The sequence below is a fragment of the Gopherus flavomarginatus genome, chromosome 1 (genome assembly GCF_025201925.1).
Source record: "Gopherus flavomarginatus isolate rGopFla2 chromosome 1, rGopFla2.mat.asm, whole genome shotgun sequence".
In the NCBI taxonomy this organism is placed as follows: domain Eukaryota; kingdom Metazoa; phylum Chordata; order Testudines; family Testudinidae; genus Gopherus; species Gopherus flavomarginatus.
Window position 1 is genome coordinate 204,385,783 of NC_066617.1, and position 14,283 is coordinate 204,400,065.

At 44.1% G+C, this 14,283-nt stretch overlaps 2 protein-coding genes across 7 annotated transcripts in view; one reads left to right on the forward strand and one right to left on the reverse strand.

Annotated features, from left to right (window-relative positions):
• Window positions 1-413, reverse strand: part of SETD4 (SET domain containing 4) — a 43,409-nt gene extending 42,996 nt beyond the window's left edge. For all 6 annotated transcript variants that reach the window (XR_007770391.1, XR_007770390.1, XM_050929440.1 and 3 more), the window contains exon 1: window positions 79-413. Coding sequence is in view for 4 of the 6 variants with exons in the window: in XM_050929440.1 (XP_050785397.1) it covers window positions 79-151 (73 nt within the window). In the remaining 2 variants the exon portion in view is untranslated. The remainder of the gene's footprint in view (window positions 1-78) is intronic.
• Window positions 414-2,824: 2,411 nt separating this feature from the next.
• LOC127037636 (carbonyl reductase [NADPH] 1-like) lies at window positions 2,825-8,724 on the forward strand. The gene is made up of 4 exons (XM_050929629.1): window positions 2,825-2,994; window positions 4,056-4,374; window positions 6,172-6,279; window positions 8,014-8,724. Exons 2-4 carry the CDS (start codon window positions 4,089-4,091, stop codon window positions 8,448-8,450), a joined length of 831 nt encoding a protein of 276 aa, XP_050785586.1. The 5' UTR covers window positions 2,825-2,994; window positions 4,056-4,088; the 3' UTR covers window positions 8,451-8,724.
• Window positions 8,725-14,283: the final 5,559 nt, after the last annotated feature.

The following is a 14,283-nucleotide window of genomic DNA, read 5'->3' on the forward strand; positions in this document are numbered from 1 at the left end:
AAAGATCCCTTGCCAAGTAACTAATTATTCTGTTGTCTCCCTGAATGCAAGTGAAGAATAGATGAAAACATACAGTACCTCCATTTGAAGGCAAACTGCTAAATTGTTTTCTTCTTCTCTTTCTACCGGTCCGACCTCTATTTTTCCGCATGGTAAGAAAAACTTCACTTCAGGTATACAACCTGAATGAAAAATGGGAAAACAGTCAAGTTCTTTTTTGATATTTCTTTCGGTTCCTGCATATAGAAGATTACTCACTCCAAACTTTTACAAATATACACAAAAGAAATTAAAGCTCTTCATATTCAACATACTTCAGCTTTTCATCTCAGAAAACGCAGGACACACAAGCACTTGAATGAGCAATGCAAGGAGAGGAGAGGGAAGCAAAAAGCTTCCATTCCATGCTGCCATCTTACCTAAGAACTGGGCATAATCCCCTGGGGAACAGAGGCACTCCCATTTCTACATTTAAAAATAAAGCAGTTTCCATGCAGAAACATTATTAATTTACAGTTATGTTGATACAGTGAATAATATAACCCGTATATAAAATTCACAGCAAGAGCACTTAAAATAACTATTTTCAATTAAAAAGTATGAGAGAGATAAGGTGGGTGAGGTAGTATCCCTTTATTGGACCAACTTCTGTGGGTAAGACAAGTCTTCAAGCTACAACAGAAGATGGTTCAATAAAAAAAGTATTACCTCACCCACGTTGTTTCTTTAATATCCAGGGACTGACACAGCTACACAACCACTGCATTTAAAAGTATGAACACAACACACATAATTTACATAAATATTCCGTTACCTTTGCAGTTCATTTATTCAATGAATGACAAGACTGGCATAGAAAAAAATTAACATGTTATTCCAACAACAATCATAACTCTGACCTACAACATATAAAATATTTAATATTATATCTACACAGTTATAAATTTCAAGTAGTCAAGTAACACATATTCCTTTGATATATTTGACTAAATTATTTGTAAGCACATATTACAGGTTAGCATTTAATAATTGGAGATATACCCATCTCCTAGAACTAGAAGAGACCTTGAAAGATCATTGAGTCCAGCCCCCTACCTTCACTAGCAGGACCAAGTATTGATTTTTGCCCCAGATCCCTAAGTAGCCCCCTCAAGGCTTGAACTACCAACCCTGGGGTTAGCAGGCCAATGCGCAAACCACTGAACTATCCCTCCCCCTAGGCTACATGACAATACTGTCTTTAACTGAACTGAACTATAGCTTAACTATAAGTGAAAGAAAAGTTTTTTATATGAATTAACGGGGGCAAGCCATACTTCAAAAAGAAGACATCAGAACAAAATGAGAAAATAGTCCATTTGGAGAGCACCAATTTTGACAGTGAAAACTACCAAGTAAGGACAATATATCATTGCTGGGTGCAAGACCACCACCACACACACTATGACACAGTAATTTCTATTTCCTGACATTGGTGTTAGAACAATTTGTACAGTGGGGGTGCTGAGAGCCACTGAACAAAACTGTAAACCCTGTGTAAAATGGCAATCACTTCAAGCCAGAGTGTGCTCCTGCACCCCTTTCCAGGGCACATTTTTGAATGTGCGTGTACAGGTGACAGGGCTGGCTCCAGGCACCAGCTGTGCAAGCTCCTCCTTGGGGCGGCAGAGTCTAGGGGGCAGCATTCCGCCCAATCCTAGGGCAGCACGGCCGCTTTTTTATTTTTATTTTTTTTTTTGTTCGCTGCTCCGGCCGCCCTGTAGGGGGCGGTGGCGCGGAGCGCCCTGCGGCAAACTAGGCAGGGTAACCCGCGTCCTTCCCTCCCCCCGACATGAGCGGAGCCCTCCCGGCAGGCGGCGCGGCGGTCGGGGGAGCTTGGCGAGCGCCCCAATGAAGCGCTGGCCGCCGCCCTTCTCTCCCCCCCATTGGACAGGGCGCGCACTCTGCACCAGGAGTGCCCTGGCTCTGGTCGCCCTGTAGGGATTTTTTTGTTTTGTTTTTCCCCTGCTTTGGCGGTTGCGCTGTTGTTTCTCTCCCCGCCTCTCCCACTTAACCTGCTCCAGCCCCGCCATTTTTGTGTTGTTCCCTCCCACCCGCTTTGCCGCTCCAGCTGCGCCTTTTTTCCCCAGCTTTGCTGATCGAGTGCCCCCCGCCCCGTTTTTTTTTTTTTTGCTTGGGGCGGCAAAAAAGCCAGAGCCGGCCCTGACAGGTGTGTGTGAATTTCCTTTTAGAGGAGAGGATGACGAGTCTAACACACGTGCATCACTTCTTCCACAGGTCTACAGCTGTAAGCCAGAAAGCCTACGTGTGTGTGTGTGTTTTCCCCCTCCAGTTCCGGCATCAGGCCTTTTCTTAACAAATGGCTAGGTCTCTAATAGCAGCACTGCTACTGAACTGAGTAACAATATTACTTCTAGCTCCTTGGATTTTCAGAGCCCTGCGCGAGAGACTAAATAAATAACAAACGTCTCTACCACCACGGGAGCTAGCTATAACAACCCCCTGCGTTCACAGCTCCGATCGCTGTCTGGAGTACCCCGGCTACATTTTCTGGTTCTTTCCTCAGTTGCCATCAGAAAAAGAGCTTTAAAGAACATCTACCCGCTCATGCCTGTAAATAATACCATTTAAAATGCAGCCTTTCGCTTACAGCTCCAGATCACAGACAGACAGCACATGGTAACTCAAAAAACTCACTTACACCCAAGCCAGGCCCCAAGGACGCAGCTTCAGTGCAGCCCCGTGTTTCCTGCCTCCTCTCCCGCAGTCCCACCCTCAGCTCGGAGCCGCAGCCAGCAAACACACATAAAGCGCCGCCTCCAGCTCGCTCTCTCCTCTCGCTGTTCTCTTATCAGGCGGCAGAAGCGTCTGTATCTAGGGCGAGAGGTCCCCGCCCTCTCGGATCAATCCTTCTGGGCTGTTGCATAAACACCCTTTGGATCTTAGCGTAGGAGCTCGAAGCAGCTAAAGAGGCTGAGCTACGTATTGCCAGAGGTGAGTTTGCAAGTTGCTTTCTTCACCCGAGCACCCCCTTCCCCAGCCAACCCACCCCCGGGGGGCAGCTTGCATAAAGCGTTCCTTGCAGCCTGCCTTGGCTTGTTACGGAGATCAGACCTCATTTCTTGTGCAGGGCCGGCCTTGGGGAAAATGGTGTTCTGGGTGAACTTGTATTTTGGTCTCCCTGGTCCACATGTGCATGGTGCCCTCCCGTGGCCCCTGTGGGCTACCCACCCCCTGTTGCCCCTAATCCCTGCCCCGTTCCCCCTCCTGTACCCCTAATCCCTGCACTGTGCCCTCTGCTCCTAACTGGTGCACCCTGCTCCTGTGCCCATATTGGGAAATGACTTGGATGCAGGGAGCAGCGGGCATTGCTGCTCGCTCTTCCCCCGCCCCATGCTGCTCCTCCACACACCGTCAGGGTTCTGTGCGCTTTCCTGAGCTTGGCTGCGTAAGGGAAGGACAGGAGAGCAGTAGTCCAGGTGGGGAAAGTGACATGGATACATGGAGCTCTTGGTGTTGCTCCTCACTTCCCCTCTGTGCCCCTGCCTCCTAGGGGGGCACGAAGGAAACGGAGCGAGGGAGGGGAGGAAGTAGCTGTGCATTACTTACATGCCACATTCCTCCGGGAGGGGGGAGCAGTGACTGGGAGAAATCTGGGTGCCCCCCATTGAGCACTCCCCTGCCAGCTGGGAGCAGGTTCTGATGCTATACTGGCAGTGCTTACTTCTGCACTGCCACACAGCACTCCCTTAACCATGGCACCTCTAGGCAATTGCAGGGTAGCTCACCCCTGAGGCCAGCCCTGTCCCTGATTGCCCTACCCCGCTCTTTGGCTCACATTCATTTGCAAAGCATTTGAAGAAGCAAGCTACAGGATCAGTGCCGAGTGTTCGGTGAAAAACTGGAGACCAACCTCATTTTGCCCAATTATTTCTTGGTTTGGCAACAGGAGAGAAATGTACATTTGCAGAAAATTGCATAGAGAGTAAGCAGGTAGGTGTGCATAGTCACAGTAACCAAATATATACACTTTTATATTCTTTTGCCTGTTGCAGTGAACTTATTTTGCCATCCACTAGCTCGGGAGGATGTCCAGCACCCCAGTAGCTCTGGTGACCGGGGGCAACAAAGGGATTGGATTTGCTATTGTGCGGGATCTGTGTAAGCAGTTCACTGGGGATGTGTACCTGACAGCCCGGGATCCAGGACGGGGTCAGGCTGCGGTGACAAAGCTGCAGGAGGAGGGACTGAACCCACTTTTCCACCAGCTGGACATCGACAATCTGCAGAGTATCCGGACTCTGCGGGACTTCCTGAAGGAGAAATATGGAGGGCTGAATGTGCTGGTTAACAACGCAGGGATTGCTTTCAAAGGTAAAATGCTGGCTCATTGGCAAGGCTTTGTGAGCTGTAAATTACATGCAGAATGATGAATAGGTGGTGTCTGCTTTTACAAGAATCATGCTCACTAGAAAGGCAACCAAGTATGATGATACCTAGCTCATCCCTGTGCCAGAAGAGAGCTGTTCCCTCCCTGACATTTTTCTGGTGCTTTGTCAGATCTTATTTTTGATCTTGCCTTCTCTGCTGTGTTAGCTCAAGGTATAACTCAAATTATGTAACACAACTCCTGTCCACACACACATCTCTAGAGAGTGTAGATAACTCAATTTAACTCTGCAGGGAACATACCTATAGGGAACTATTTACCATGGTGATGAACACTGTATAAATAGACTATTCAGAAGCTATTCCTGCCAACTTAATTTCCTCTACTTACTTTGGGAGACTTAAAAAATATTATAGGACTCTATTTGTCAGGAGGCTTCTCTTGATGTTTAGCCTAAATTGTTCTTTCCTTAAGTTAATCTTGCTACTCTGCCTCTTGTACCATTTTAAATAATTTCCCTGTGACCTGAATGATGTTGCCCTTCAAATACTGGAATTGGCATTAAACTGATCTGTTGTTGAACGTATTCATGCATAAATCACTATCTCAACAAAACTTCTTTTTGTAAGGTGTATGCATAGTGGGACGTACTTGCCATGTAATGACCTTGCACAGAACTCTTAATAGTGCTGGGGGATTCTAGCAAAGGTTATTTATCACACAGGGTGGATGATACATATTTTTTTTGTGACAACTCACAAACCGCAGCCATCTGCCCTGAGCTCTGGGAAAACCTGCTTAAAAAGAGATTTTAAAATGTAGTAAATGTTGATAAAGAACAAAAACTCTTATGTCCTAGTTACAGTTTACATTTCTTATTTGGGAGCTATTATCTTGACTTACTGCTGCTTTACCCCTGTTTGATGCTGAAACCATTGAAATCAGTGGTGAATTGGGCCTCGTGTCAGTATTCTGTAAATAGTGGTGTCCTGGCACATTTGCTCGAGAGAACAGGTAAGGTGGTTATTAGCGGTGCCTTCAAGGAATATCTCCACTAGTTTAAGCAATAGGTGTTCAGTTACAGCTACTCCTTAGAGTTGCCTGCAGGTATGTTGTATCTAGCAAGGGGACTACAAAAATTGGTATCTATTTACACTACTTGGAGAGCCCTCATGCTTGTAGTATCTGAGTACCTACTGCAGGATGACAGTGCTCCCTGTTTCTTCCTTCCCTGCCACAAAGAAACAGGCTTAGTTGCCCCCATTTGTTGCAGTTCTTCAAAAGCTTGATGTTGCCTGCATGGGAATCCTATCTCTGTGCCCCTATCTCTGTGCAGCACTCATCATCCTGGCTCACAAACGCATGCTGAAACTCGACACCACCACCAGCAACAACCCAGCCATTGCCTAATTCCCATGACTGAGCACTAAATCTGTATAAAGAATGCAGCTCCCTGCCCTGTTTTGGGACATCAGTTGTCATCAGCTCTTGTGGGGGGAGCACAGAACCCTAAACTAAGAGTTCTTAGCAGGTGAAAATCTTCTCAATCTTCCACTAATCTAATATTGCATATTTGGGCCTTTGCATTTTAAAATGTTAATCTTTGCAGCACTGTGTACCTGTTACTTTCTGCACTTTCTCTGTTAAACATCTGCTTCCTAATTTATACAGAAATGACTGTAGAAGGAATTAGGATTAACTCTAGTTTTCAGAGACCTGTATTTTCCCATTAACCTGTGAGCATAACCAGTGTTATATATTTTTCTTCTCCCTGTGAACAGTTGCTGATACCACTCCATTTGCTATTCAAGCAGAGGTTACAATGAGGACAAACTTTTTTGCAACAAGGGATGTCTGCACGGAGTTGCTACCCCTCATAAAGCCTCATGGTAAGTATAACCTAACAAATACCAAAGTATCATTAAGAATAACTCTTGCTTCTCACAAGGGGGCAAACCCTACTCTCTGTTAGGAATTCGCTGCCCACAGGCGTACCAGTGCATTTCTGCTGCATCAAAGGTAAGAAGACAAGAATAGCTAGCATGCACGTCTTGACACACAGAATATGTCTGCTTTTTAAATCTAAAGTTGCTTCTGTTCCAATCCCTTTCTTTACTAATGGCTTATTTCGGAAGTGTTTATCCATGCCATTATGCAGAAATGAAAGATTGTCGATTGCCTCATCCGTCCTTGCTTTGGACAGGAGGACATGGGGATATTTCAATGTCCTGCTTGCTTACAAACATGGAGCACCAAGTCTGAGTTCAGGATGCTGTACAGGCTTGCACCCACAGTCACTGAAGAAACCTAGCTCCTTAGTCATGTTGCTGTCTTCCTGCAGAGAAGTTTCACTCTATGTACACTGCAGCCCTTTTTTTGGGAGCTGACACATTTGTCAGCATCGGGTATGCCATTAAAATACCGAAAATCACCCCATGTGGCAATAAATGCTACAGAATGAAAGAGTTGTATAGGTCCACATAATAATGGTAAACAGAATGGGAGAGGTCAGGAAGAGACAAACTAAGCTCACAAATATAATACCGTTTTATTATCAACATACAGATCATCTGTGCTTCACTGTGCGTGCAGCAGTTCTGTTTTCCCAGCTGAACCTCTGGGAATGTCTTAGAACCCTGTGATGTCACAGGTGGAGATGTTTGAAAGGGACATAGGTCAAACTTTCCCCAAAATCTAGGTTTTGTAAAAACTTGGTTATACAACACCAAAAACCAGTAGAAGGATTCCATGGCTTTGTTCAAAACCAGCAAACATTCCCATACTATAAAGATAAATGATCTGGAAAGGATATCTGTATTTATTTAGATAAAGTTTTTACTTCTGGAGGGTGTATTTGGGTTTTTAAGAGACAACTCCTCTTTTCAGCACACACCCCTCAGTGGACAGAGTCATTATCTGGAAACATACAGAAGGAAGGAATCCTACACGCATTCAATATATGGGAGGATTGGCTGACCGAGACGTGCAGTTGCAGAATCAGTCGTCATCTTCCCATTTTCCCCACCCTGATGCTGGGACACACATTGCACTCTGTTATGTGTTTGGCTTTCAGATCCCCTTCATGGGCTCTACACAGCCTACCTCCCCCCAGTGCAGTGGAACCCTATTGCTTGTGTTGCATTCAAGGCCCTCCTAACCTGTAGGTAGGACTCTTTCCCTAGGAATTTTGAGACCTCTTCATTCATATCAATTTTAAGTAGAAGGGAGAACAAAATTCCTATCAAAAGTCCCATGCCCCAATTTTGCAAACACTGCTGAGGGGAGGGTTTAATATTGTACATAGGCCCATTTTTGTTGCTGGGATTTTTTTTAATGGGATTATTCATGGAAGCATGGTGTTTGGCAGTGAGTGTTTGGAGGATCGGAATTTGTTTATTCAGAAATATCCCTATTTAAAATTGTAGCGGTGGGACATGTCAAATATTTGCTAGCAATTCTATTACATCCAACAGTGCCTTTTTGGTTTGGTTTTTAAACTGTTGTTCTGAAAAGCAATTAACATACATAGACCTTCATGGAGCACTTTTCAGGATCAAGACCTAATATTGTGTATGGGCTTGTTTATTGTATGTATGTATTTATTTATAATTTTCTTTTACTAGGCAGAGTAGTGAATGTATCTAGCATGGCAAGTGTATCAGCTCTGGCAAGATGTAGCCAGGACCTGCAGCAGAAGTTTCGTAATGACACAATCACTGAGGAGGAGCTAGTGAAACTCATGACAAAGTTTGTGGAGGATACCAAGAACGGAGTGCATGAGAAGGAGGGCTGGCCAAATACTGCTTACGGTGTGTCCAAAATTGGAGTCACGGTCTTGTCCAGAATCCAGGCCCAGATGTTGAACAAGGAAAGGAAAGCTGATCGAATTCTTCTAAATGCTTGTTGCCCTGGATGGGTGAGAACCGACATGGCAGGTCCCAATGCCACTAAAAGTCCAGAGGAGGGAGCTGAGACTCCAGTTTATTTAGCCCTTTTAGCTCCTGATGCTGATGGGCCTCATGGGCAGCTGATTAGTGAAAAGAAAGTGCAAAAGTGGTAAACTTGCCTTGACAAACCTTTATTTGTATATGTGAGATGCAGTCCAGAAACAATATCAGATATTACTGATTTATTGTAGGTATCAATAATTAAGCATCTGTAAATGTTTTTGCCATTTCTAATATTTTATTACAGTTTATAGAATACACATAAGGTTTCTGCTATTGTAAAATAATTGCAGTTTAGAATAGTGCATTAATTAAACTGTACCTTAATTTAGTTTTTAAAAGTATGAAAAGTGTTGAAATAAAAAAGTGTAGTTTAATAAGCTAAAACGCATTTGTTGATATTTATATTCTCTTTAGTAGAGTGGGAGGAAGGGAAGAGGTCTGTTCTTTTTAGTGATTTCACGTACTGTTCCTGGTGAGATTATGATGTCTAACTATTTGATCTTAAAAGTAACCATATCAGTCTGGAATAGAAAGTCATTCCATTTTAAGTGAGATGGCAAAGATGGATGACTTGGTGAAACCGTTCCTGCAAACCATTTTATTCTCAGTCCAGAAGTCCCCAAGAGACTGCATATGCTGTTTAGTTGAATGCTTCTTCAAACTCTTCAGTATGTAGGGCCTCATTCTGCTCCCACTGAAGTCAGCGGCAAAATCCCATTGACCTCAATGAGAGTAGGATCCAGCTGGGACACTCAGTCTTCTGAAGCTAAAGAGTAGTTTGATAATTCATAATAAAGGCTTGGAGATACTAGATCTATAGTCAGATTCACCCTGAGAGTAATTTTTAGTCCATTGTAAATTAAATCACATTTTGTGGTGTTCTCATGCCCACAGTGAATTAATAAACTCAGGTAGTCTTAGCCTTTTGTCCACAGCTCCAGAATACATTAACCTAGTTCCTATGGTGGTTTAAAAAAAAAAAAAAAATAGGATAACATTTATTGTTGATTTTCAGCTCCCTCTTCTAATACTACAAAACATGAACAGTTCAACTGCTTGACAAGTACCATGCAAACAAATAATTTTATTGCAGCTCTATGTTGAATGCCCTGACCAATACACTCAAAAGAGGCAGTGAGAATTTTTTTTTTTTTAAGTATTTTTATAATTCTTTCTCCCAAACTTTCATCCCCAAGCTTCTATGCACAGATTGAGTTTTAAGGATAGCAGGTAAACCTGATTTATCAGGATTATTTTAGATTGTAACTTCATTAGGACAGGGACTGTCTTTTACTTTGCATTTGTACAATAGGGCCTTACATTTATGCCTAACACAGTGACACTTTGACTGAGGCTCACGAGCCACAAGTGGCTCTTTAATGCATCTCCTGCGGCTCTTTGCAGCATATGATATTAAAATGCAGTGTGATTTTAATTATAAGCCCAGCAGGAGGCTTTTTACTATGTTAACAACCAATTAAGTTATCAACTTGCACTAAGTTATTAACTTATTTGCTGTGAGACTATTCTAGATATATAAAACTAAATATTTTCCTTGTCATTCATATTACCGTGGCTCTTCTTAGTAATGTTGATTGCTAATTTGGCTCCTGAACTACTGAGATCTAAGTATCACTGCTGTATTAAATATAATTTAATAATAATACCAAATGGAAAACTTATTCAAACTGCCTCCCTGGCATACTCCACAACACAGAAATACCACTCATCTGGCCTTGTCCAATGCTTGTGATCTAAGCATAAAAAAGCACAGTCCCAAATTAAATAGTGGAAGTGAAGCCACTTATTATTGCAGCTGTACTACATTTCTGCATATTATAACCACTTTCTGTATCACCCAGGCACCAAAAATATGAGAACACAATTCTAGACATTCAGTAACAATTTCATGTTGTTCTGACTACAGGCCCATAAACATAAATACTGTCAGGATACTATGATCTGCCATATACCATGTGTACTTGATGTTTAGGTTGTGTAGCTGCAATACTTACACCTGCACTGGTCAAAGTATCCAGAATGCTGTTTGCATACAAGCTGTCAGTTGTTGATTTACACCCAAAGAAATCAATAACCTATTTTAATAATAAAAATAGTCATGAAGGAAAATGCAACCTGAACACGAGGGCCTGATCAGACCAGTGTAATAGTGCTCACTGCTACACTGACTGTACAAACTAACAATGGCCTGTCTACACAGCAAGTTGTAGCAAGCCAGAATGTGAATCTACAGTGCCCCAGGTTGCTGCACAATAGTGTCCCATGCAGACACTGCTCACAAGTGTGGCTTTACATTGTTGGGGTAGCCTCTGAGACCTTATCCACTCAGGGGTATGCTGGGGTGGTTTCTGAGACCTCATTAACTTGGTTCCCAAGAACTCCGCTCTACTCCAAATTCATTACTGAGGTTTCTTTACTGGCACACAATCAAACTATACTTGAGTACATCAGGATGAAGCATGGGAGTGGGTACAAGGGATACCACACATCCAAACCTCCTTCCTTAATGTCGATTCACATTACATTCACTATAGATTGCATCACATGTGGGACTGGCTTGGTGACTTTAGAGAAACCAATCTCTGTCCACACGCTATCCATGTTTGACTTTACTTTTTGCCCCATCTTTACACTCCCAATTTCTCTTGTCCATTGGTATCTTGTTCTTAGTAAATGGTTCCTTGGGTGTTCCCCCACTTATATTAGCAAGCTCAGACATTCTGTTTTTTAGCCCACTGATCCATTTGCTTATTTTAACACAAACATTTCATTTTCAGCCTGCTGATCCAGTTACCTCCCTAATCCTGTCCTCCAAAAAATGAGGCTTCCCCTATAATCCATTGTGTATGTCAAGCCATCTTATATTCTATTGCTATTCTTTTTATTTCTTTTCTCCATAATTATTTATTTCATTTGCATCATCTTCCTGTCTTTCTGTGCTGTCTTCCTAAGTTTATTACCTTGCAACACATTCCCAATAGTTGTAATTATTTGAATCACCATAACTACTAGGCTCAAAGTACGAACTAGGGAGTGTAAGATCACAGCCTATGGTATAGTCCACCAGGCTGTAATCCCACATTGTAAGATTGCTATGCCTGTAAAGCAGCCTTCTGTAATTTTAACTTCGCTTTTTTTTTTAATTGAATTGTAAAAAAAAACTGGTACAAAATAGATTTTTTTTTCCATTTATCACAGGGAATTTAGGTGTAAAATAACACATAGGCAATTAAAATAACATTTCCTAGGTCCATACCAGAAGTGGTCCTTTTCAGCCACCATGCAGTACTTGTTATCAGTTTTTACTTTACCAGCTTTACAGCCTCTCAACCGTATTGTGCAATTTGTTCCCCAAAATGAACTTACATGCCAGTACCTGTATCTGTAAGACTTTACGTCTGCATGTATAAGTGTCTGCCAGATGCAAACAGCTGTACAAGACCTTGCACTGTCTTGCAACAATATTTGGGGAGGGTTCCTTCCACACCGTTTGGGTTGCAGTGGTCTCACATTTAACTTCATTGTATTGGACCCTTGTTAATTTTCTTATACTGCACCAACTCGTGTCACCTCTCTTGTATCCCATTTTTAACTTTTCTGTGGTGATAAGAGGATAAGTTTTCTTGCTCCCTATCACTTAAGGCTGCTTTTACATTGTTTAGTATGTAACTAGAACCAGATTTACACCTTATGTGCCCCTAGGCACAGCATCTTCAGCACACCTCCTGCCTACAACTGACATTTGTGCTTTCTGTAAAAAATTAAAGGAAAAGAAATATAAATGATAATTTAAATACAGTAGAGCCTCAAAGGTACAAACACCAGAGTTACGGAGTTATGGCAGCAGTGCAGACAAAAAAAAAAAGGAAATACTGTACCGCCTCAAGGCTCGGCTTCAGCCACAGCGGGTTGGGGCTGCAGCTGCGGGGGGGACAGGTTGGAGTTCCAAGCTTCTGACCCTCAGGAGTACCAGGCCTCAGTGCTTTAGACTGGGGGGAGCACTGGGGCTCAGGGTTTCAGCCCTGTGGCTCTGCTCCCAGTTTTAACCCTATGTGGGGTGCCAGGGCTCAGGGTTTTAGCTACCAGGGGAGCGCTGGTTTCAGCCCCAGCGCTCCCCTGGTAGCTAAAGCCCTGAGCACCCCCACACACACCCCACTGAAACTGGGAGTGGAGCCAAGGGGAGCCCCAAGCCCTGGTGCCCCCTGTGGGGCTGAAGCCCCAACCCCAGTGCTCCCCCCAGGTCTAAAGCGCTGAGCCCCAATGCTCCCACAGGGCAAAAGCCCTGTGCCCCCATCCAGAGACCTGGTGCCCCAAGAGTCAGAAGCCTCAACTCTCTCCCCTTGCCCTGACCCCCCCCCACCACACCCTGCGGCTGCAACCCCAACCCCCCCGTATGTCGCTGAAGTCCATAACCTCTTCTTCAGAGTTATGGAACATTCCAGAGTTACTATAACTTTGAGGTTCTACTCTACTAACCTAACTTTTAGGTGCCCCTAGAACACCAGCACCCCTGGGCACATGCCTACTGTGCCTAATTAGAAATCTGGCCCTGCATGTAACCCCCACATACTACCCATGATATCATTATGAAAACACATAGACGTACTACCAGACTTTTTAAAAAGTAATAACAACATATTGTAAACAGTCAACAAAGTTTAATTAATGAGTCCTAAATTTTGCTTATTCAGGAGATGCAGTATTTTAGTTGCTAGCTTCTGTTGAAATGCTTGGCATGGTGTTGGTGTCACTAGGGATAAATCTAGGCCTCAGTGAACCAAAGCTCCTCCATGTTGAACTCTACTTGATCTAGAAAGCTAGCAGCTGTGAAATTAAATGTGTAACAGTAAGTTATCAGTTGCAGCACAGCTAAAACCGGTTTAAAGCAGTAGTGATAAGGCCTGTGCACCTTTAGCAGAAGGATAAGATAACTTGCAGAAGGAAAACTTATTAACGAGCTGCCGCGGCCAAGATTACTTAATGCACCTGTGCTTACGTAACTGCTACAGAGGGAGGAAGGAGGGGAGAAAGAAGAAAGAGGAAAAAAACATAAAAAGGGGAAAGCCGCTTGTGTAGGGGTGCATGATTTGAGGCGTTCGTCTCCTTGCACTGCTTTGAGATCTCAAATAAACTTCGCTTGTTTCTCCACCCTGGTGTGTGTTCATTGGCGCTTCGCACTCTGGGCAACGAACCACTGTTGCTTGCCTCGGGCACCCTCTGTGTCAGCAACAGTTCTTGGCATCCCTGGGTGGGCTCGAGGCTAAAATTAGCCTTGCCCGGATCCCTCCTGAAGGTCAATGGATCGTGGGGACGACCGACGCCCAGTGCGCACCAGTGACTTCACTGGGGGCCTCGACGGAGACGCAGTTCTACTGACCACAGAGGGCACAACAGTGCAATGCACTCGAGTAGTGGAGAAGCAGTTGAGGGCGACGGTGAGGAACCGGTCCCTTGGATAAGGTAGGAACAGTCCAGCAGTGTGGACTTTTGCCCGAGGCTGGGGACACCCAGTCGTTGTAATTAGAGGCTGGGGACGCCCAGTCATTGTAATTCCCATTAGACAATAGAGCGTCATATAATGGGTCAAGGGCATGGTATGGGGCGCCAGGTACGGTGTACACCCTTAGAATGCATTCTAGTGAATTGGAAGGTGTTTGGTTCGGATCCGATGACTAAGCATAAACTGAAAAAAAGGCAAAGCAAGATCAGATGCGGAATGGTACTGGGGGCCAGTGTGAGAGACTGTTACTGGAAGACGCCCAGAGTACCCTGTGCAGCAAAAGCTCGTGACCAGGACTACTTTAACGCAAGCCCGGTAACTAGTGGATCATTAGGAGGTCCGACCCATGGTGGGCTGACTCGGCCTGGCATCGTCCGGTGAGGAAGCTACCTGGGTCTAGGAGTGTGTGTACCCATCTTCCC